The following is a 25,366-nucleotide window of genomic DNA, read 5'->3' as shown; positions in this document are numbered from 1 at the left end:
GGTTTATAAGTCCTGAACATGTCTGGAAAGTGGAAAAAATGTGTAGAAAAGTCATTAAAATGTCATGTAGAAGTGTCAGAAATGAGGAGAAATACATTAAAAGGAGCAAAAATAATGACAAGAAAAAGTGATGAAAATAGGTTAAAATATGGCAAGTTTGGTGGAGTTGGAGAAAAAGGGTAAAAATATGGGCTCAAATGTTCAAATGGGGGTCCTGACCCAGGTTGAGAACCTCTGTATATGAATAAATTACAATTAATGAACCTTTCACAACCTTCTCAGGTTCTCATTAAATGTCCTTCAGCTCAATGAAAGCTTCTGTCAGCGCTTCTGAAGTCTGTAGTGAAGGAGGGGGGACGGGGGGGTGATTGGGGGGTACCCAGCGTGCGACGGCCGCCCTCCGTCTGCACCAGTGAACGTTTGCTTTTCTCCTTCTCTAATCATCGTCTCCTTCTGTTAAAGTGGTCAGAGAAGAGCTTTAGATCAATCTCCATAATGTTGTTTGGATTGTTTGCCCTGAGGCCTAGCTTAGCATACACAGCGTTAGCATGAGTGACCTAATACATGGTTGTCCCTCATGAAATAAGACGTTTATTAATTCATTTCACTCAGAAACACAGGAGAGAAGTTGAAATAAAGAGAATCTCAGTAATCACAATCAGAATCACAATCAGAATCACAATCAGAATCACAATCAGAATCATCAATCAGAATCACAATCAGAATCCATCATCAGAATACAGTACTTTATTTATCCAGGGATTAAATTACTTACATTACAGAGGCTCAATAAACATTACAAATAACAAGAATAAACACTGAACAAAGACAGAAAAACGTACATAATTTAGTAAAACATTGTTAATTAAATAAATATTAAATACAAGTGCACACAATACAGGAGAAAAAATTAAACATAAAATCCCATATTTTTTTAAACTTGTATTTGTTAATGTTCCTCTTTCTCTCTTTCCCTCTCAAGTACCCCAGGGGTACACATACCCCCATTTGAGAAACACTGGTCTATACCAGGGTTGATGCGTGTCCTTTTTAACACGACTTTGTCCTGTTTTAACGTTGATTTCTACCTTCAGAATGATGTCATCACCTCCATACCAGCAGCTCTCCCTGCACTGTGTCCTCCTAATGCTAGTTTTAATTAACCACAAATTACAAATGAAAACTAACAAGAATTTTGACAAAATACATTTATTTGTCAATATTAATTTCATAGTTTATCTGGGGACATGTCTCATGTTGTAGGTGTTTATCACAGATGTTGATGATGACAGAGGCTCCCACTTAAAACACTGTGGCCCAAGGCAGTGCTACCTTTACCTCAGCTCTCCTTGTCTGCAACAGAAAGATCATCATGTAAAAAACATTCAAACATCAAGTCATTTTTCACTGAATCAATGTCTATAGAAATACACTATTACATACAATAATAATCATAAGAACAGTTCAAATGAACATTAGATTAGACATTTGTTTCATTTACTATGTATTTATGATGATATAACCTACAAGTGTAATTCAGCTACTACCAGTGTTCATAACACTGCTAGTAGCTGATTAAGAGTTTTAATTCATTAAAGTTAATGTCTAGCATAGACATACACACATGAGAGACACACACACACACACACACACACACACACACACACACACACACACACACAAAATGTTAGTTTTTTTAGATGAATAAACTAAGACTATAACACACACACACACAGCAATATAAACAGTGAACAAACTTACATACCGTCTCAGACGGCGTCTGTCCTCTGGAAACTTCCTTTCTTTCTGAAAGGATGTTGACGACTGGACGCGTGTTGTGTGTGAAAGTTACTCGAGACAGCTCGTCAAGAGCTACGGCAAGTCGTGAGGATCAAAGTTTATTATCATGAAAAAAAATACAGTATTGAATGGAGAAATATAAGCGTGAGAAATGTGTGGTGTGAGAATAGGCAAATTGCGTGACTGTCACTCTCAAAGCGTGATGCTTGGCAGCTCTGTATACAGTCCAGATTTAAGACGTAATAATTAATTAAGATAATATTAACATGTCTCTCAGACCTTTGGACTCTAAACTGTTGGACAGACTTTGCTCTTATTGTGAGTTTGGTTTAATATCATGGAGGTGACTGGTGTTAGCTTAGCATTAGCTTAGCATGAGCTGAACGTTAGCTTAGCATTAGCTTAGCATGAGTTGTGCGTTAGCGTCCAGCGCTGACGAAGCTGCTTCACTGAGTTTTTCAGGCTTTTCTCACGGTAAAAACATCCGTGTGGTTTCCTGCATACTCAGCACTTTTATCACACTATTGCTGTGTGAGCGTGGCAGCGCTCTAAAGTCAACGTGTCACATTATTAGTGTGTGTTACGCTCTCTGCTGTTCAGTGTTTTAGGTTGATGTGACGGAACCAATAACATTATTATAATCCTTTGTTTTTTCTGCTCCTACATATGTTTATTATAGACAGCTTTACTGTAGCTAATGTAGCTAATTACACATGTATATCCTCTGATATGTTATATATGTATTTATGTTTATATTAGCCTGATTCTGTGCTTTAACATGTTTCTAAATGGAATGTAAAGTTATTATCTCTTCAAATAGCAACAAAATGAAGTGAATCCAGTAAAATAAAATTAAAGATTAAATAAATCTTTTCAGGATTAAATTTACTCAGGGAATCGTTTGATTCAACTTCCAGCTTTAATTGAAATTACAGTGAGAAACATTTTAATGTTTGAGGGAGTTTTTAACACAAGCATCCCATAGAAGCCCTTATTAATACTGGTTTAAAATACCAGATTGCACATTTTATGTTTTTATTTTCAAGAACAATGGTTACAATTTTTATCTGTTTTAGATTTTACCTTTTTTTGTTGCAATGAAATAGTTTCTTTAAATGGGGTGTGATGGAAAAAGTTTGGGAACCACTGGTTTAATATTGTCCAATGAGAACCTGAGATGGTCAGATGTTACAGTGAGCTCTAAGTATCTACATCGACTCACTGCTCCACAATAAAAATAAAAAAAAACTGACCCACAAACTGTTTGCACATGGAGAACTACCGAGGCCAGATGTGGCCCTCAGTCACATTTTGTTCAGCCCAAAAAGGAAACGCATTAAATGACAGGAAAGATGAGGACAAAAATACACACACAAAACACCATAAACACACAAAAATACAAGATAACCACAATAATATTCAAAAATAAGACCATAAACAGACAAAATGAGAGATTTTATTGCATAAAAAAGAAAATATAAGCAAGAAAACAATAAAATAACACAAGATTACTACAAAAATACACAAAAAAACTCCCTAAACCCACAAAACAACAATAAAAATACACGACTATAAAAAAAACGTACAAATAAGAGAAAAATATGCATAATTACAGAAGAAACACACAAAATAATGGGAAAATGTACTAAATGACACAAAGCACATGAAATGACAAAAAAAAAACATTTAGAGAAAATGACAAAAGCACACAAAATTGAATAAAAATTTACTAAATGACACCAAATCACACTAAATAATGGCAAAACACACATCGGGGAAAAATATATATATATATATATATATATATATATATATATATATATATTTACACCAGAAACATACAAAACAACAATAAGAACCTACGAAATGAGAAAACATTTATTAAATGACACCAAGAACTCACAAACAATGACAAAAACACACAAAATGAGAACAACATCCTAAAACGCACCAAAAACACACAGAATGATGACGAAAAATGCAAAATAAGAGAAAAATATAGTAAATGGTGCCAAGAACACAAAAATGACACAAAAAAGAGACAAAATGAGATAAAAATATACAAAAATAACAACGCTCTGATTGGTCTTTGATCTAAATGTTGACATGAATGTTGATCATGTGACCCTTGGAGCAGACGATCACATTTCTGAGGCTCTGCTGTGAACAAAACTCTCCATCTCTACCATAAATATTGAATAATGCAATATTTGTAACTCAGAAATCAACAATAATCAAACTGATTAAATTAAGTTTTCTTTTGTGTTGTTGATATAAATGAGTTGAACCATAGATGACCAGATGTGTGCTAATGCTGACATCAGCAGTCATTACTTTAAGTTTGATGCACTAAAAACACGCTCTTATCAATTAATATGGCTCCTTAGTGCAGTTAATGATGCGTTTTACGCAGCTTGGCCAACCATTGAACTTTAGATGATCTGTTTCATAACGAAGCCAAGAATCCTCCTCAATGACTCTGATCATCACTGTAAATATGTTGGATGCTTTGTTCCATGAAATCATTCCAAACATAATGATTTTGATGATTTTCAGACGCTCAAACATAAAAAGTGTCGTGTAATAAATGCTTTGGTTCCTGTTAAAAGTCCTCGTCTTCGTTATCTCCAGCGAAACATTTTGACGTTATAAACCTTTTGTGATCGCCCACGTTGTTGTTTAGGACAGATACCTTCAACAAACTTTCTATATTTTTATTTTTACCCTTTTTCTGCAACTTTCCATATTTTACCCTTTTTTTCATCACTTTTTGTTTCCATATTTTTGCTGCTTTTAATACATTTTTGCTACATTACTCACATTTCTGACACTTCTACATCACATTTCAGTGTTTTTTCTGTACATTTTTCCACTTTCCAGACATGTTCATCACTTATAAACCATTTTCTACCACTTTTACACCTAATGTCACATATGTTGACCCATTATTGTCACTTTTAACCTCTTTTCACTGTATTTCATGCTATTTTTTGACAATTTAACCACATCCACATTTTATCAATCCATTTTTTGCCAGTTTAAACTAATTGTTCCAATATGACACTTTTCGTCTGTTTTTCTCCACTCTAATTTGCAACTTTTAACCAATTTCTGTGGTTTTTAAAATCCCATTTTACCACCTTTTAACCCATTTTATTTCTGATTAAAACAATGATTTACATTTCTAACATGGCTACAAACTATGGTGCAATGTTGACCCATTATTGTTACTTTTAAAGGCACACTGTGTAACTTTTGGCCACTAGGGGCGCTAGACCAGTAACTTTCTTGTCAAGCGCCCCTAGTGGCCACAAGCGCTGAGCACTGTCTCAAAGATCAACAGTCAGTGGGTCCCGCCTCCTTCGTCTTATGATTGTGTATGCAGACAGTAGTTGACCTGGAACTTGAGGATAGGGATTGGTTCTAAGGGCTGTGGTTACAGTCTATGGGCTGGAGGAGCAGCAGCCGCCGCCCTCTTCTCCCCACTGCTGGAGGCCTTCCACGCCGTGTAGGTGGCACTCCCTACTCACTGATTAAAACAAGGATTTCCATCTTTAAGATGATTATAATAATAATAAATGTTCCTGGATAACAGTGGATATTATTCAGATGAATAAATAAATGTGGTTATCACAGATTCATAGAACAATGGACCATCATTTTACTGACTTTATGGATGGACCCCAAAAATCTCTCCTTTATTCCCCCTTATAGATGGTCCTGTCTCCACATGACTGTTCTTCAATGTTCATGTCTGTGTTCAACCACCTTCAGCTACAGTGGGGGTCCCTGCTCTCTGGACCTTTATTTTGGAGGGTCCCTGCTCTCTGGACCTTTATTTTGGGGTTTAGGTGCAGAGTCATTCTCCATCATGTCGTTATGGAACAACGTCGTTTTCTTTGTTCTCGTGATTGAACATCTGTGTGGTTTCATCACTTTGGGCCATGACGTCTGTCGTTTTTGTTTTTCTCTCTTATTGATGCTGATGTCCTGTCATGTTTGTTTTTCTGTGCGTTTCTCCTTCTGTCCTGATGTGTTCGCTCTCCTCCTCTCTTTTCTCTCCCACTCACTGGGTTTGTTCTCTGCCTCGTTCCATCATGGCTGTCACTCGTCTCACGCTGACCCTCCTCCTCCTCTTACTCCTCTTCCTCGTCCCCATCACTTGCACTTTTCCACCTTTGATTCTAGCCCCTCCCCCTCTCTTAGCCCTTCGCCCTCATCTTCTTGCTGCATTTATCGTTCACTCTTTATTTCTCCTCCTGTTTTTGTTCCCTTGCTGTCAGCTGCAGTTTATTCAAAGTCAAACCCACTGGTGGTTATTATTGAGGCAGAGTCAACCATGCTATGCTATGCTAAGCTAAGCTAGCTGAGACTTGGTGGAAATGGTTTCCAAAGCACAGTCGACAGATGTAGTCAATGATGATCCACAGACAGCAGCAGGTCCACCACTGTAGGACCACAACTGGCATTTTATTTTGAAATGCAGGCGAATGGAGGAGAGGAGCGTAGGAACCACGTGGCCCGAAAAGGAAACGCACAAAATGACAGAAAAACACATAAGGTGACGACAAAAAATCGAAAACTACAACAAAAATGCAAAATAGCAAAATACACAAAAAATAACACAAGAAAATCATTAAACGACCACAAAAACTCACAAAATGAAAGAATTATTTGACATGAAAACAAAGAAAATACAAATGACAAATCTACACAAAATGAGAAGTTACTGACAAAATGACAGAAAATACACAAAACAGAAAACGACAACAAAAACCCATAAAAAGAGAGAAAAAATATGCTAAATGAAAGCAATAACTCACAATTAACAAATACACAAAATAACAAAAAAAAACATTCACAATCTGAGTATGCAAATTATAAAATATGCAAAACAACACCAGAAAAACACAAAATAGGAGAAAAACAAAACCACAGCAAAATGCACAAAATGGGATGAAAATGTACTAAATGACACCACAATTGCTCCAAATTGAGGAAATATATATAAAATAACACCAGTTTTTGTTCATTTGCTTTCAGCTGCAGTTTAGTGAAAAAAATAAATAAGAACCCACTAGTGGTTATTATTGCGGCAGAGTCAACCATGCTATGCTAAGCTAAGCTAGCTGAGACTTGGTGGAAATGGTTTCCAGAGCACAGGTGGCAGATGTAGTCGATGATGATCACAGACAGCAGCAGGTCCACCACTGTAGGACCACTACTGGGATTTTATTTTGGAAAGCAGGCAGTGAAGTGGAGTGGAGAGTAGGAACCACAGCAGCCCCTACAGGACGCTACAGGAAGTTAAAACACGAGAAAGGAAAAATCAGAGCAGCAGCACAACTTATGCATTCATACACAAATACATTCACAGAAACAGGAGATACAGTAACACTCCCTGCTGTGTATTCTCAGTGATACCACACAACTGTCCAGATGTTGTTTGGCCACCACAGCACTAAATAACGGAATAATCCATCCTTCTGTCTCATTTCTCACACTTTCCTCTCATTAGTTCCCACGCTTCAAACCTACACCTGCATTTGGTTCATCACTCGTCTGCAGGTCTGTGTCCGAGCACTGATTCACGGAGCTCTACGCTGTAGTTTATAGGACATCCTCAGGTTTCACAGTGAGGTATTAGATATCAGACCAAATGGACTTATGACTCAGCAAAACCTCAGTCAGATGACACGGCCTGACGCCGTAAAACACACGTTTTGAAGAAACTAGAAATAAACATGACATCATCAATATGTGCTGCTTTGAATACAAGAGTAAGTTTAAAGTTTAAATTTCCTATTTATTTTTATAAGTTAAAAGTCCAATATTCTGCTATTTTTCTATTTGTTCTATTTGTTCTAAGAACCTCAAAAACATAGTTTTTTAGGTTTATTTTTGCAAATTCACCTGTTTTCTGGATTTTTAGCCTTTGAAAAGTCACTTTCTGAGCAATTCTAAAAACGGGCTGTTTTATGGCCTACTTATGCATATTCATGAGTGGGCGTGTCTGTAGACACTATCCACACACTCTTGTTATTGTTTTCAGCCAAAAAACTGCACATTACAGTAAAACACATGGCTATTTAAGTGGCTATTGTGATTGTGAGTCAGAAAAACACTGTTTCATGAAACGTGTGCGCCACACGCCAGCGGTATATGTCTGTAGAACCAGAACAGCAGCAGCAGAAGAGTTCTACTCTACACTTCTAACGCTTGCCGAAGGTGCTACATTGCTTTCTTGTCATCTTCGCTGTTTTGTCCAACCGCTGCGTTGCATTGTCTCACAAACACGTCAGATCTCAAAGGTGTGACGTCACGGGACGGGAAAAATCCAACTGTCCCGTTTGGAACTGACTTTTTACAAAATGTGGAATAACAAGGGAGGGAGGAAACATAACTTTTTACACTGAGTGAGGCTAAAGGGATGTATATCACTGTAGCACAACCATTAGAAAGTGATTATTTTCATAATACTGCCCCTTTAAGATATATCAACGTTTGATTTAAAGTCTGTGTAAAGCAGAAATAAATGTGTGTTCTGAGTTTATCACACATTGCGCCCGCTGGAGGCTGCGGAAATTTGGTGTGCTTCAGCAGCAGGGTCGGGTTTATGCTACGTTACGTAACGTGGCTGTGATTTCTGACCCGCCCATTAAATCCTGCAACAGTTTGTAAATCCTAGCTCCACATTTACATTCTAAATGGTTGAATGGCTTTTTACATGTTATAAGGAAAACATTTATGACCTATTTTGTGTGTTTAGAAGAAAATGTCAGAATTTGCTTTACATGGACTTTGAGTAAGAGAAGGAGTGCTGAATCATACCAGTGCTGATAATTAGTGCGTTTTATTAGTTTACAGTAATAAGTGACAAGAGATTAAGAGTTTTATTAATTTAATAATTTTGCAACAAAACGAGTTCAAAAAGTGATGAGTACACAGTGTATTTAGATCAGCTGTACAGTGGAATGATATGATCTGTAACACGTCCCAGTGCAGCTGTTGGTTTATATCAGCACTCTTGGAATGTCTGTTGTATAATAAATAAAACTATGTGTTTATTATTCAAACATTATAATGATATATATTAACTTTAAAAAAATTAAAGGAAAGAACGGCTTTTCATCTACGTAACTTGTACCTGCGGTTAGTGTTGTAGTATCAAGACCAAATTTTAAAGGTCTCGGTCTCGTCTCGGACTCGAAAGCATTTTAACTCGGGCCAGAACTAATTCCTACTTTTTCATAATGTGACAATAACGTGTGTGTGTGTGTGTGTGTGTGTGTGTGTGTGTGTGTGTGTGTGTGTGTGTGTGTGTGTGTGTGTGTGTGTGTGTGTGTGTGTGTGTGTGTGTGTGTGTGTGTGTGTGTGTGTGTGTGAGACACACACACTCACACACACAAGCAGGATCGAGAGGCGGAGCTAAACATGTCCGTTAACTTGTTGGTTATGAAGTTTGGTTTCACGAACCACAAATAATACATTTGTAAAAACACAGCAAAGAGGAAACACTCTGTGGTGTGTAGGTGACCAGTCATGCTGTACATTCAGATGACATAAAAATATTGTTTTCAAATATGTAGAATAATTGTGAATTTATCAGTAGCAGTTTTAATATTTTAGTTAATTTTTTGCAGGCACAACCTGCGGTCTGGTAGTAGACATGACGACATACGTGTTGTGCACTATAAGATGGCGGGTACAAGCGGCTGAAATGAGTTTTGTCCGTAGGGTGTCTGGGTTCTCCCTTAGAGACTGGATGAGAAGCTCTGTCATCAGGGAGGTGCTCGGAGTAGAGCCGCTGCTCCTCTGCATTGAGAAAAACTAGATGAGGTGGTTAGAGCACCTGATTGAGGCACATCCCTCTAGAAGGAGACCCAGGACAAGCTGGAGAGACTGTCTCTCAGCTAGCAGAAGTGGGCTTTTGGAGCTGTCAAAGATAAAATGGTAAACCAGTAAAAACAGTTTGAAATCAACATGTAGAGGTTGACTGTGAATTATAGGAGCCTTTGTTTTAACCAAAGAACGAAGGGTCCACAGATTTAGGAGGCTGGACGAGAACTGGTTCTCATCTCATGTTGAAGGTTTGTAACAGTCCAGAATGTTCCTGAAGGTTCTATTTTAGTCTGTTTGTGTTTTCTGTGAAAAATGATCACGTTATTAGTCCTGAAACAGACTCTAAACATGAGTTTATGAGTGTGAGAAAGAATCAGCCTCACCTTTCATCCTGTGTTTGCTCAGGAAGGCTTTAGGGGTTAAATGAGCTCCTCTTCCTCTGGGCTGAGAGTCAAAAGCTGCAGAGATCAAGAGATGGGTTGGTAGGTGGGGGGTGCACAGTGTGTAAAGACACCCGCAGGGTTCAATGGGCAGCTTTCCCTCTTATTGCATCACGTCTGGCATTAAAACCTCAGAATCCTCAGGTTAAGGATGGAGAGAGAGAGAGAGAGAGGATTTGGGCATTTTGTGGAGGGGGAGGGGCCTCTGCAGTCAGCTATTCACAGAATCACAGCTCTTTGTACAGTTGCCATATTTTCATTTTTCTTTTTCCTTTGAGGGGATTTTCTGTCCATTTCTTCTTCTCTTCCTTTTTATTGTGTAGCGTTCAATGTCTGAGTGTCTTTAGGCAACGGACTCTTCTTCTTCTTCTTCTTCTTCTTCTTCTTCTTCTTCTTCTTCTTCTTCTTCTTCTTCTTCTTCTTCTTCTTCTTCTTCTTCTTCTTCTTCTTCTTCTTCTTCTTCTTCTTCTTCTTTTATTCTTCTTCTTCTTCTTCTTCTTCTTCTTCTTCTTTATTTTTTATCCTGCCAACTCTCTCCCTCCCCTCACATCTTCACCTCCTTCTGTTTCACTCTCATCCTTTCCCTCTGACTTCTCCCCGTGAGCGTTAGCATTAACAAACTTTCTTCCACTCATCATCATCATCATCATCATCATCATCATCATCATCAGTGCAGCTTCTCCTCTTTCCTGATTCCTTTGATCAGGAGCCAGTGTGCACCTCCTCCTCCTCCTTTTATTGTCTTTAGCGTGTGTTCTTCCATCTTTTCCTGCTCCACTTGTTAAAAACAACGTTACACTTGATGGTTACAGCGCTCGCGGCGTCCTGAAGGGATGCCACGGTTATTTTAGAAGCTCTTCTTTGCAGTTATCACACCCTGTGAGCACTGCATTTAATGTGTGTGTGTGTGTGTGTGTGTGTGTGTGTGTGTGTGTGTGTGTGTGTGTGTGTGTGTGTGTGTGTGTGTGTGTGTGTGTGTGTGTGTGTGTGTGTGTGTGTGTGTGCACTGCGTCTCATTATTGCAGCACCTGCAGCAGTCAGTCCACTATAGTGTAATGTGAAGCTAGCGTTGAACATCATAAAACAACAATGTGCTGGTTTCCTATTCACAGGTTGTAGTTTCAGCTTTTTATGGAGAGGATTCTTGGACTCAAAGGGCTTAAGAAGTAGGATAATTACGGAAGATTACGCTGCAAGAGCGACGTTAGCCTTAATGCTAACCCTCAGCTGACAGTTTAACTGTCGGCTGAGGGTGTGTAAATGTGTAAATGTGTAAACGTGTAACACGTGTAACACATGTTTACTGGTGAATCACTCTCAAACACAACGTGTGTGATTGTTGATGATCACTAAACCTTAACATGTAGCACGAGGAGTTGGACGCCTGTTTATAGCGTGTGAATGTGTGATATTGTCCCTTAACATGCGTGTCTGTTTATGTGAAAACTGACTCCCCAAAACACACAAAATGACTGGAAATTACACAAAAGCAAAACAAAAATGACTCCAAAAACACACAAAATTAGTGTATATAAAAAATAACTCCAAAAACACTTTGTACCAGAACCTTTTTTTACATTTGAATGCAATCATAATAATATGAACCAACACATTAAAAACACACTTCAGATGAAACTCTGCATTCATGTTCAGTAACAGGATAAAATCATCCCTACGTTATCCGTAACACGTATTAAGATTTTAAACAGAATTATTAGTGGAATTGGACATATTTATCAGTTTATCACACTTTCTTGACAATAAATCACTCATTTTTTGGTGGAAAATGGTGAGTAAATGTGTGACATTGTCCAAAAACATGCATGTTTTTGGACAATCAGAAATGATTTTTTAAAATCATTTTTGAATTTAAAAAGAGATGGAAAAAAAAAATCATGCTTTTTCCCGTTACTGAACGTTATATTAGTTTTTTTTCGGCAGTTTTCCACAATCACTGAAAATCTAAAGTTCAATAATGTGTCAATCTGACACACGGATCTGGTCCCTGATCCAGTGGTCAAATAAACATCTGGATGTTAGCATCAGCATCTTCATTAATACACATCAGCATCACTGCATGTTGACATAAATATAAATTACAGGTATTAAAACTAGACCATAAATGTTAACATTGACATAAATTTCACACCATGTTTTATGCAGATCAAAGATGTTTAGATACTAAATCAAATGTGAAGAATGATGACAAAGCAGTATTTTAGGTGTGTGTGTGTGTGTGTGTGTGTGTGTGTGTGTGTGTGTGTGTGTGTGTGTGTGTGTGTGTGTGTGTGTGTGTGTGTGTGTGTGTGTGTGTGTGTGTGTGTGTGTGTGTGTGTGATGGTGTTTTTATTGGTGCGTAAATCAAAAGTGAAGACCGTCTTGGTTGAGTTCCAGTTGTTGAAAGCAGACGTAGCATTAGTGCTAATGTGGTGTTGCATTACCACAAAACTTTTCATTTCCAACAGACTTTTTTTTTTCTTCGTTCGTCAATGATTTATTATTTCTGGTTCCCAGACGTCATTAAATCCAAACAAAGGGAACATTTCATCTATGCACTTTGATGGTTGTTTTAAAAAAAAAAAAAAAAAAAAAAAGCCAGTATCCATCAAACAGGCTAACGTGAGTGCATGAGCAGGAGAGACACCATATGGATGGCTGTCTGTGAGAAAGTCAGTGATGTGTGGAAAACAAGAAGGAAAATGGATAGAAAAGAAAAAGAACAAAGAGAAAATGATCTCATATGCAATATTTTCTTAGTTTTGAGCGTTTGACGACACAAACCTCGTGAGTAGATCAACTGTAGTGTGTTAGCGATATTATCAAATAATTACTTAACAATAATCTTCTGTTTTGCTAAATATTCAAAGGAAGCTGAATTGTTTTTGTGGTTGGACACGTAATGTGAAAAACGCATTTGACATTACAGACACAAGTAATATTTAACAATTAAGTTGTGCTTTACATTTTAAAGTAAATTTCACATTTATTAATTTTTTTTGTTGAACTTGAAAAACTAACATTGTATTTTAATTTAGCGCTGTGGTTGTTTGTTTAGGCAAAGTTAAATTATATATATGTAGATATATATATTTTTTTTTTTATTCTTTTTTTAATTTATTACTGAGTCGTACTAGCTACTATAACTATTATTATTAAAGTGTAGCTGAGTCGTACTAGCTACTATAACTATTGTTATTAAAGTGTTAGCTGAGTCGTACTAGCTACTATAACTATTGTTATTAAAGTGTAGCTGAGTCGTACTAGCTACTATAACTGTTGTTATTAAAGTGTAGCTGAGTCGTACTAGCTACTATAACTATTGTTATTAAAGTGTAGCTGAGTCGTACTAGCTACTATAACTGTTGTTATTAAAGTGTAGCTGAGTCGTACTAGCTACTATAACTATTATTATTAAAGTGTAGCTGAGTCGTACTAGCTACTATAACTATTGTTATTAAAGTGTTAGCTGAGTCGTACTAGCTACTATAACTATTGTTATTAAAGTGTAGCTGCGTCGTAGTAGCTACTATAACTATTATTAAAGATTTAGCTGAGTCGTACCAGCTACTATAACTATTGTTATTAAAGTGTTAGCTCAGTCGTACTAGCTACTATAACTATTGTTATTAAAGTGTAGCTGAGTCGTACTAGCTACTATAACTATTGTTATTAAAGTGTAGCTGCATCGTAGTAGCTACTATAACTATTATTAAAGATTTAGCTGAGTCGTACCAGCTACTATAACTATTGTTATTAAAGTGTTAGCTCAGTCGTACTAGCTACTATAACTATTGTTATTAAAGTGTAGCTGAGTCGTACTAGCTACTATAACTATTTTTATTAAAGTGTAGCTGAGTCGTACTAGCTACTATAACTATTGTTATTAAAGTGTTAGCTCAGTCGTACTAGCTACTATAACTATTGTTATTAAAGTGTTAGCTCAGTCGTACTAGCTACTATAACTATTGTTATTAAAGTGTTAGCTCAGTCGTACTAGCTACTATAACTATTGTTATTAAAGTGTAGCTGAGTCGTACTAGCTACTATAACTATTATTATTAAAGTGTAGCTGAGTCGTACTAGCTACTATAACTATTATTAAAGTTTTAGCTGAGTCATACTAGCTACTATAACTATTGTTATTAAAGTGTTAGCTGAGTCGTACTAGCTACTTTAACTATTATTAAACTTTTAGCTGAGTCATGCTTTATGAGGGGAAGATTCCACACTAATCCTTGTGAGACACAAAGAGAAACACGAGTGAGGACAAAAGGCTTTGAGCTCCTTATCTCCTCCTGTGGGAAGCGTCCACTTTGGTCTTTGTCGTCGTGGCAACGCCACACATTGACACGCTGCCCGTTCCTCAGCACGTTTCAATGAAATGAGGCAGAGATGTTTTTCTTATAGTTGTTGGTTCTTTCCCAGGAGCCACTGGATCATATTTCTCAGCTCAGTAATCTGATTACTTATTCCCACAGTGTCGCGGCGACCAATCAATATCAAATCAAAGGAGTTTCTCTCCCCGAGTGCTTAAAACACAAGAAGAAAAGAAACAACTTAGATCCAATGCCATCAGTCATGAGTAAATCTAGACTCAATAAACCATGCGTGGGAATAAATGAGGAATATTATGCGTCAGTGGTTTTGAGGAGGAGTCGTTTTTTTTTTTCTGGGTTGCCCTTGAGCAAGTGATTTAACCTCCAACTGCTTAAGTGGAGCAACAAGGGCAGAGCACAGGTGTATGATGGTCTGTTTATCAGACACTGGGTTTAGAACCAGCAACACTCACACATACTGTCCTTTAATAATAACATGTTCTATTGTGATTTTATTGTTCAGGAGCTCAGTAACGATTAACATTACTATTTTATTATGGAGATATTACAACTTTAATCTTGAAATATTACCACTTTAAGCTCATATAATAAAAGTTTTATTAAGATTTGACTTCATTCTCATAAAATTACAACTTTATTCTCCAAATTTTAAGACTTTAATCTTGAAATATTAAGACTTTATTCTCAAGAAATTATGATTCAATTAAGATACAACTTGTCATAAAATTACAACTTTATTTTCAAAATATTACATCTTTAATCTAGAAATTTTAAGACTTTAATCTCGAATAATTAAGACTTTAATCTCGAATAATTAAGACTTTAATCTCAAAAGACTTATCTTCAAATATTTAGACTTTGATCACATGAAATTACAATTTTATTAAGACACTGCTTCATTCTAATAAAATTACAACTTTAATTTTGAAATATTAAAACTTTCATCTCAGGAAATTATGATTTTGTTCTCGAAATGTTATGATTTTAATCTAAAAATATTAAGACTTTAACCTAGTAAAAGTATGATTTTATTAAGATATGATTTAATTTTCAGTGTGGTTGATTCCATACAAGTCTCACAATTCTACATACTGCAGCTTTAATGTGGTTAATTGACTTAACCATTATTATTATTGTTATTGTTAAGTTTAAAAGTCTCTGCTTTGACAGTGCGTCTGTTTTTTGCGACACTTACTACACATTAAACCACCTGTTTTACAGTGAAATATTATGGTTTGAATATTATGGTGATATTGTCCCTAAACTTGTGGGTGGGGTTTAGTTCACGTCATGAAGCATGATATTTGACGTTTCCGTCTCCTTATTTCTCCCGGACGGGAGAAAGTTACATTTAAATGTGTGATATTGTCTTAAAACCTGCATGTCTCTAATCTGTGTCAAATTACAAATTGATCTTGATTTTGTTGAGAAAATGAATAATTTATTCTGTAATGTTTGTCTCAGGAAATACATTGTGTAATTTTGAGGCTTGAAAAACAAATGTTTGACAGGGATTCAAACAAATACTTGTGCTGTAAAGTGATGAGGAATGTGTTTTTTTAATATTCAAACCAAACAATCGTCCCATTTTGAATCATGTTTCTGTGATAATGAACCGATCCAGACGAGGTGTGGTCGGAGTCGCTCATGTTTCACGTAGAAATATGGAGCTCTAAGCATTGTGTGTACAGCTCTAGAACATTACAATAAAAACCAGTGGGACACTTTCACTTCATTTCAGTCTGTGAGCTTTCTGCTCAGATTACCTTTCCTGACCCTTTTTAATCTCACCCGTTCTCCGCTTGTCCCTCGTTCACCTCGTTTCCTTTTCTCTCCTCCTGCAGTGCAACAACGACTACGTCCCCGTGTGCGGCAACAACAACAAGAACTATCAGAACGAGTGTTTCCTGCGCAGAGACGCCTGTAAACTTCAGTCTGAGGTCCTGATCCTGTCAGAGGGAGACTGTCCTGCTGGTACGTACCACAATATATAAATATAAATATAAATATAAATATAAATATAAATAGAAATATAAATATAAATATAAATATAAATATAAATATAAATATAAATATATGTATTCATAACGCTCTAAAACACACACACACACACACAGATAGACTGTCCTGCTGGTACGTACCACAATATATAAATATAAATATAAATATAAATATAAATATAATTATAAATATATGTATTCATAACGCTCTAAAACACACACACACAGATAGACTGTCCTGATGGTACGTACCACGATATATAAACATAAATATTAATATATGTACTTATAATGCTCTAAAACCCACACACGTGTAAATAATAACTCCAGGTGGAGGTGATGGATCAAATACAGCAGCAGCAGCAGCAACGTGTTAATTACACACTTTATTCCAGTTTTCAGTGTTAAACAACGTAAAAAGAAGAATACACGTGGACAGATGTGACCTTTTATGATGTAATGTGTAAAAACTATCAAAGGACCCAGTTTTACTGTAACAGTCGTAAAATAGAATGAGAATAATTGGTTTGGTTTAGTCACAGAACAACAACATCACTGTTGTTCACTTCTGTAAACATTTCAGTTTAGTTTTTAAATAAAGTTCTTAGAGACGACGTCACCATCCAGAGGAAGTTAAATATAAAGTCACATGTGATTCATTTGATTCTACGCTTTATCTTCCAAACCTTTCCATTTATCCTGCAGTATTTAAAAATAAATCTATGACAAGTTTAAAGTCACAAACTACGAGTTAGTTAAAAAAAAGTCATTAATTACGGTACTTTTGTTTGTTTATTTAATGTTTTAATTGATTCATTTTTTCTTTTCTATTTATTTACATTAATATTTTTTTCCTTTTTTTAGTTATTTTTTATTTTTTCTTATTTATTTTTAGATTAATTTACATGTATTTATTTTTTTTAAATTGTTTACATTACCTGTGATTTATTTTTGTATTTACATTTATTTTAAATTATATTTATTTGCATCTTTTGTATTTAATTATAATTATAGTTTTTTATTTACAGGAAATGTATTTATTTATTTACTTATTTAACATTTGTTTGTTTGCATTATGCCATATTTTTGCTCCTTTCAATGTATTTTTGCTACATTTCTCTCATTTCTGACACTTTATCACATTTAAATGACTTTTCTACACATTTTTTCCACTTTCCAGACATGTTCAGCACTTATAAACCATTTCTACCACTTTTACACCTAATGTCACATATGTTGACCCATTATTGTCACTTTTAACCTCTTTTTACCATATTTCATGATAATTTTTTGCCCACTTTTTTACACTTTGAACCTTTTTTAGCAATTTTTTCTGTCCGTTTTGCCCACTCTAACTTTCATCTTTGAACTAATTTCCAAATGAATGTATTTGGTGTAATATTCAATCTAATTTAGGGGGAAAGCTTCAGCTCACTGAATAAAAGAAACAACCTTATCTGACTCCAGCTTTGGAAAAACAACATTAAACCAAATTAAAATGACCTTTACACAGACGCAGGTACATCCGTCTTTATTATTAACTCAGAATGGGAGGGGCCTATCAAAGGATTCATTAATCAAGCATTTTTATTCATCATCCGTGTTCATGAGAGAAGAGAATGGATGAAATATTACAGAATGGACCTTTGAATGTGTAACTTATATATTATACTTTGTTTTGGGAATTATTTTGTGTTTAAAACTGGGATAAAAAGATACAAACAAAAATACAAAATGACTCAAGACACACAGATGAGTACAAAAATAACACAAAACATAAAAATGTACAACAAAAATACACAAAATGACTCCAAAGATGTGTGATAACTAGAAAATAACGCAAAAACACACAAAACAACTGAAGAAATGCACAAGAAGACGACAGATGTACACAAAAGGATTCAAGTAAACACTGGCGCTCGGGCCTAAATACACAGTGACACAAAAAACACACAAGATGACAAGAAAAATAACACAAAAAACACAAATCGATAACAAAATTACACAAAAACACCAATAAATAGAGACAAACTCTTTGGTGTTTCCTGTGTGAACACACCTTTATAACCTCACATTAGTTTCTTTAGGGTTTTACCTAAACAAAATAAACACAACGCCTCAAAAATCACCAGAACTCTTCAATCTGGCAACACAGATACAATGATACTGTATTCATCAGTTCTCAGCTGTTACTGTAATCAATCAGTCCAAACCCTAACCCTTTGACAAATCACCTGTATATTTATGTTGAAATGAACCAAGTAAAAGGAAAACTATCTTCAGTATCAATCAGATCATGTATTGATTATGTATTATAGATCAACAATATTTCCTATAAATGTTGTCGTCATGGTTTCTTGAATTCCGTTCTTTTTTCCACGAAATCCAAGAATTTAATCCTTAAAAACAAAAACTGTTTCAGCGAAACCACAAAACTACAATTGTTTGTAAATGTAAAGTGTTATTAATGTGTTCAGGAACTTTCTATGTTTGGTCAAGGTTTGTGTCGAGGGTTGTTGGCTTTAGTTCCGCCCCCGGCTCTGCAGCGTGGTTCTTGGTTCTTATGTAGGACACCAAAGCCTGTAATGTGGAAAAGTCTTTGTGCAGAGAAGCGTCTCTGAGCTTTGCTTAAAACCAGTGGAATATGTTAAGAAACCATGAAAACCCACTGGTTCGAGCTGCTTATGGGAAAGAATGGACGCGTTTCAGCTGCTTCATCGCTCATGTACCGCAACCCAATCTCCTCTCCCCTCATGGCCTCGTCCTTTCCCATCCAATTTGCACCAATCCAGTTCAGTATAATAGATGTATGTCGGCGCTTGTTTCCCTCGCAGCACAGACGTATGAACCAGGGAATTCAGCTCTGCTGTCCCCAAAGTGATGAGATCTGTGAGAAAAAACAGCCTGAAACCACTCGACTACGTTAAAGACGCGGGAAGAGACGCATTAGCATCAATTCTAGCTTTTGTTTCCTTTGACCCGACAAAATGAGCTTCTTCTCTCTGCGCTTGTTTTGGCTTCCAGCAGTGCTGACACTGAGTATCTGCTTCTTTAGCCGCTAAATGCTCCGCTATGCTAATGAACCAGTCACTGAGTGTCGTCTGCCGCCGGTGTTTGGAGCAGACGGAAGGTTTATCTGAGGCTCAACACTGGGAGCAGATAAAGAGATTTAATCACTGTTAATCTTATGCTTGAACTAAATGACTTTTAATAGATTTTATTGATCACATATAAACAACTCATAGAAGCTGTGTCAGCATTCTACTGGGAAATGACAACATTCACCCAAGATTATCCGTTTACTTCTCATTTAGAGTCATTTTGGACACAAATCACCAAACTATTCCATTGAGGAAACGACGTTAAAACGACGCGTTTGTTGGATGTTGAGAAAACGTCTTTGTCGGATGCAGAGTGAAAGTTTTTACGATGTTTCTTCTGGACGTCTCAAAAAATACGACACAGTTTGGATTCAGTCTAAGTTTGACGACATTGTAAAACAAAGCCACACGTGAATTATCTTACGCAATACAGCATTAAAAATACATTTTAATAGCTGTGTGAGAGCTAATAATACCATTATTTTTAGAGTATTGTAATGTTTCTGTCTAATTTCAGGGTTTTTTTGTTCCGTGTGCGTTCGTTGAATTAAGCTGACCAGACAACATCTGAAAAAGACGCCATTTAAACGTAAATGCTCGACATTTACATTATTTCTTAAAAAGATCATTTATAAATGTTACTGAAATACAACTGGATCTATTTCAAACATCATATAGACGTACAAACGTGGTGCGGATCGTCCAATATGATATGTTTAGTGGAAACAGTTTAATAAACACTTCTTAAATACTAAATGAAAAATTTTAAAACTGTTTCATTTTAATTAAAGGGTCAGATATTAAAAGAGAAGTAACAGTAACTTAAAAAGATAGGAATGTTTAAGTTTCAACATTACAACAACTTTCTCAATATATGCAATTGTTTAATTGTTATTACATTTCATAAAAAATCATCTATTTCACGAGCTAAAAGCTTTTAACTCATCGTAGAACATGTAACATTTTAACAGTTTAACAATTATGTCATTTTTGATGAAAATCTACTCGTCACAATGTAAACAAATCAGTAGCTCCTTTAACAAAGTCCTATTTGTGACACATTTATCACAATGTTTCAGTAAAAACACCCAAAATGACCCAAATATCAACAAAATCACACGAAATGACCTGAAAAATGCACAAAATGACTCAAAAAAAACACAATCAAAATATACATTTAAAAATTGTTAATTTAATACATAAACATGTCAAGTGCAGCAGTATTTAATTCTACTGCCACGAAAATGAGATTTACTCGTCCTAAAGATCAAAGAAAACGATATTTACTATGTTTCTCGTCTTTGTTTTAAACCGACTGGGATTTATCTCATGACTAGCCTGGATGAACCTATTGTGAGGCTCATTAGCTCAATCCCTGCTATCAGATGACTCAGCACGATTGTTGCTGAGTCATTTACGGAGTGAAGAGATTAGAGAGATTGTGTCTCTACGATTGGTGATCCCTGATACGATTCACTGACAATATTGGTTTATTTAGAGTGAGATTCAGTGACTAATATATGAACAAATACACAAATAAATAACAATTAATGACAAATACTTCACATTTTATTTGAAACAAGTCCAACCAACAGTGAACTGGTTAACCTCTCATTTTCAATATGACACAAAAAATACACAAAATGACTAAAAAAACACTCAAAAGTTTTAAACCACCCAAAAACACACGCAATAATCTAAATATTCACAAAATATCCCCAAAAATTGACCCAAAAGAAAAATGTGCAAAATCACTCAAAAAACACACATAACGACCCAAAAAAACAGAAAATGACCCAAATAACAACAACAGTGATCAAAACATTGACAAAATGTCTCCGAAAACACACATAACAACCCAAAAAATGCACAAAACAACCTCAAAAAATGTGCTAAACGACTTCAAAGACCAAAAGAAAAAGCACAAAATGACTCAAAAACACAAACGATCAAAATATTCACAAAATGTCTTTAAAAACGAGCCAAAAAAATGCACTTATTGAGTCATAAAACACTCAAAACAACCCAAATACACACAAATATCAAAATATTCACAAAATGTCTCCAAAAACACACACGATCCAAAAAACGCACAAAACAACAAAAGAAAATGTGGAAAACGACTTCAAAGACACAAAAGAGCCTAAAAGAAAAGGCACAAAATAACTAAAAAAACACACAAAAAGACCCCAAATAAAGCCCAAAAACACACAAAACAGCCCAAAAACACACACAGTGATCAGATGACTCAGGCTGATTGTTGCTGAGTCATTCACAGAGTGAAGAAATGAAGGGATTATAGATATTAGAGAGAGGAATGTTGACTGTCATCCATGTTTTCATCCTATTTTGGAGTTTTTCTCAGACTTGTTGGTGTATTTAATGCAGAGCAGGGGTGGGGGGGGGGGGGGGGGGGGAATCACTAGAATGTGGTGATTTTTTACTCCAACAAATACACTTTTAAATAAATATCATGTTTCAGCCATGTTTGTTGCTTCACCTACAGACACCATGTGTTTAACTGCAGCAGAAAAAACAAGAAACGTCAACGTCCAAACCTGCTCAGGTTCAAAATAACACACAAAATTATACACAAAATGACTAAAATAATACACAAAATTATACACAAAATGACTAAAATAATATACAAAATTATACACAAAATGACTAAAATAATACACAAAATTATACACAAAATGACTAAAATAATATACAAAATTATACACAAAATGACTAAAATAATACACAAAATGACTAAAATAATACACAAAATGACCAAAATCACACAAACCAAAAACGTTTTCAAATTGACTCCATAAAACACACAAAAATGAAAATATTCACAAAAATTCTCCAAAAACATACAAAACAGCTCTAAAAAAAATCACACAAAACGACCCAAAAATATTCACAAAATGTCTCCAAAAGAACACAATGACCCACAAAATGACTGAAAAACACACACAATGACCAAAAAAATTCACAAAATGACTCCAAAAACACACAATGACCCACAAAATGACTGAAAAACACACACAATGACCAAAAAAATTCACAAAATGACTCCAAAAACACACAAAACAACCCAAAAAAATTCACAAAATGACTCCAAAAACACACAAAATCTCTTCAAAAATTGCACAAGACAATGAAAAACCAATAGTGCAACTAAAACTGTAGAAAAAAAAATGAAAAAAAAAGAACGACAACAAAAACACAACAACTGACTGTTGGTTGAGGTGATGACACCTTAGTGACGCCCCATTGGATTCAGTTTAGTGTTTAGTAGACGATGATAAACCCTGGAACTGATGAACACATGATTTCTATCAGTTTGTTGTTCTTTCACAACCTTTAGTTTTTCTGTTTGATTTAAAGTGACGTAGTTTAAGTGTTAAATACAGTGTGTGTTTATTTATCTTAGAATAAATAATAGTGTTTACTGTCACACAGCTCTGCTCTACAGTAGCATCAGAGACATATTTATAAGTTTCACACCAAGTCCTCTCCACATCATCTGCTACAGACCAGGCTTATTTACACTGTGTGTGTGTGTGTGTGTGTGTGTGTGTGTGTGTGTGTGTGTGTGTGTGTGTGTGTGTGTGTGTGTGTGTGTGTGTGTGTGTGTGTGTGTGTGTGTGTGTGTGTGTGTGTGTGTGTGTGTGTGTGTGTGTGTGTGTGTGTGGCAGCTCACTAATCAGTTCCACTGCACACTTCTCATGTTTAGTGGGTAAAATAAGCTACACGGTTACAGAAAATGGCACAAAACTACATCAGAATACACGAAATTACCAAAAAATGACTTAAAAGGACAGTAAAAATACACACATTTATGCTAAAATTGCAGATGACTTGAAATATACACAAAAATATCAGATTAAAAACCAACAAAAAAACAAAAATGACTCAAAAACACAAAATGATGTTTATCATATTAAACAACAAAAACACACATGACTCTAATAACACACTTAAAAAATATTTTAAACAAAGCCTCACATAAAACTAGTAGAAATATATACAAAAAAAAGAAAGCATGAACGAAAATAACTTTGAAACATAAAATTACAAGAAAAACAAACAAAATGACAAACAAATGCCCAAAATGACTCTAAAAAGCATTCAAATTTACTGAAAGATGGACAAAAGGACAACAAACATACACGTGTAATTCAAAAACACATAAAACGAGTAGAAATATACACAGAAAAAAATAAAGAAAGTGAAAAACAATGACTTCAAAACGCAAAACAAACACACGTCAAAAACCAAGAAATAACAAAATGACTCCACAGACACTTTAAACCAACAAAATAGATCAAAAATGAGAACAACTCCTTTTTCTCCTTTTAATTCAATACATTTAATTCAACTTTATTTATATCACGCCAATTAGAACAAAAGTCATCTCAAAGTGCTTTTAATGTATAAAACGTGTAATAAAAAGGAAAAAATCTGTCCACATGTTTAGTGTGTTTAACGATGAGCGCTCAGTATGCCCTCAGCGTGACCTGAAGGTGTTGAAACCATAGCTTCTCTTTTCCTCCTCAGACCTCTATGGTCTCCATGGAGACACTAAAGGTTCTTTGTTGATCTCATCCTGATCCTTAAAGCTAATAATAATGCTTTTCATAAAACGCACCACGTTTAGCTCCAAGGTCACGACGCTCCAAGGTCACGACACATGAGAAGGCGACTGAGGTGGTCTTTTCAAGCATCATCTACTCGTTTATCTCTAGGATTAACTGTGTGTGTGTGTGTGTGTGAAGAGCCTCCATAATACACACCTTTGATATGATTTATATTTCTGTGACTGTATCTGATCTGAGGGTCACATGATCAACGTTCATACCAGCATTATATTAATATACAATGTGAGCATTAACACAGGGTTTGTGTGTGTATTGTTGTGGTTTTGTGTATTTTGTAGTCATCTTTTGTGTTTTTAAAATCACTGCATATTTATTGTTGTCGTTTTTTTTTTTTTTTAATCATATTTTGTGTCTTTGAAGTCATTTTGTGTATTTTGTTGTCATGAGTGTTTGTTTGTTTAATCATTATGTATATTTGTGTTGTATATCTTATATCTTATTTTTTTAGTCTGGTGCGTCTTTATCGTAATTTAGTGACTTTTTGTTTACATATTTTTGCACAATTTAAGAAATGTGAGGGAAGCATCTCCTTAGCATTATGTTACCACCACCATGCCTAACAACACATTATAACTCTGTAGTAAATGTTTTCACAGCGACTGAAATGAGCTCCTAAAATATGAGGCGCTTTAATAATTATATATTTATTCATCACATTGATTTCCATTTCACATAAAGCTGCTGCTGCTGAGCGTTTATTTGTGCCGTGTAACAAATCCAAATGCAGTTTAATGTAGTAGCTCAAGGTGAACGACCAACAACAGTAGAGGCGTCGCCCCGTAGGTCAACACAACAACAACGAGTGAATAGATTTATATTCAGGAAGTCGTTCCTTACGTTTCAATCACACTTTCACTCCAACTCCTGATAAATAGAAATAAAAACAGCTTTTATTCACATTTTAAATCCAAAGAGGATTATTTCCTTAAAGTCACAGAGAACAGGATGCCAATCTATAATAGATCTTACACACAGAGATGAACAGTAACCAGTGAACCACTACATTCAATAGTTCAGATAGTTTTACAGACATGGAAAACTAGAGGCGTTCATTTTATGTGGCCCTCAACACACACAGTGATTCCAATAATAACACAAAATATACACAATTTTACTCCCAAAACACATAAGATGAGTAGAAATATACACAGAAAAATAAACAAAGCATGAACAAAAATGACTTTGAAACACAAA

General features: G+C 35.4%; 1 protein-coding gene across 1 annotated transcript in view; it reads left to right on the top strand.

Moving 5' to 3' along the window:
• The window catches only part of LOC114455739 (tomoregulin-2-like), a 108,742-nt gene that overhangs the window by 32,560 nt on the left and 50,816 nt on the right, over window positions 1-25,366 (top strand). The window contains exon 3 of the mRNA XM_028437139.1: window positions 16,264-16,393. Coding sequence (XP_028292940.1) covers window positions 16,264-16,393 — 130 coding nt within the window. The remainder of the gene's footprint in view (window positions 1-16,263; window positions 16,394-25,366) is intronic.

This window comes from Gouania willdenowi, chromosome 21, assembly GCF_900634775.1.
Source record: "Gouania willdenowi chromosome 21, fGouWil2.1, whole genome shotgun sequence".
Classification (NCBI taxonomy): domain Eukaryota; kingdom Metazoa; phylum Chordata; class Actinopteri; order Blenniiformes; family Gobiesocidae; genus Gouania; species Gouania willdenowi.
This window is presented reverse-complemented; position numbering and strand designations above follow the sequence as displayed.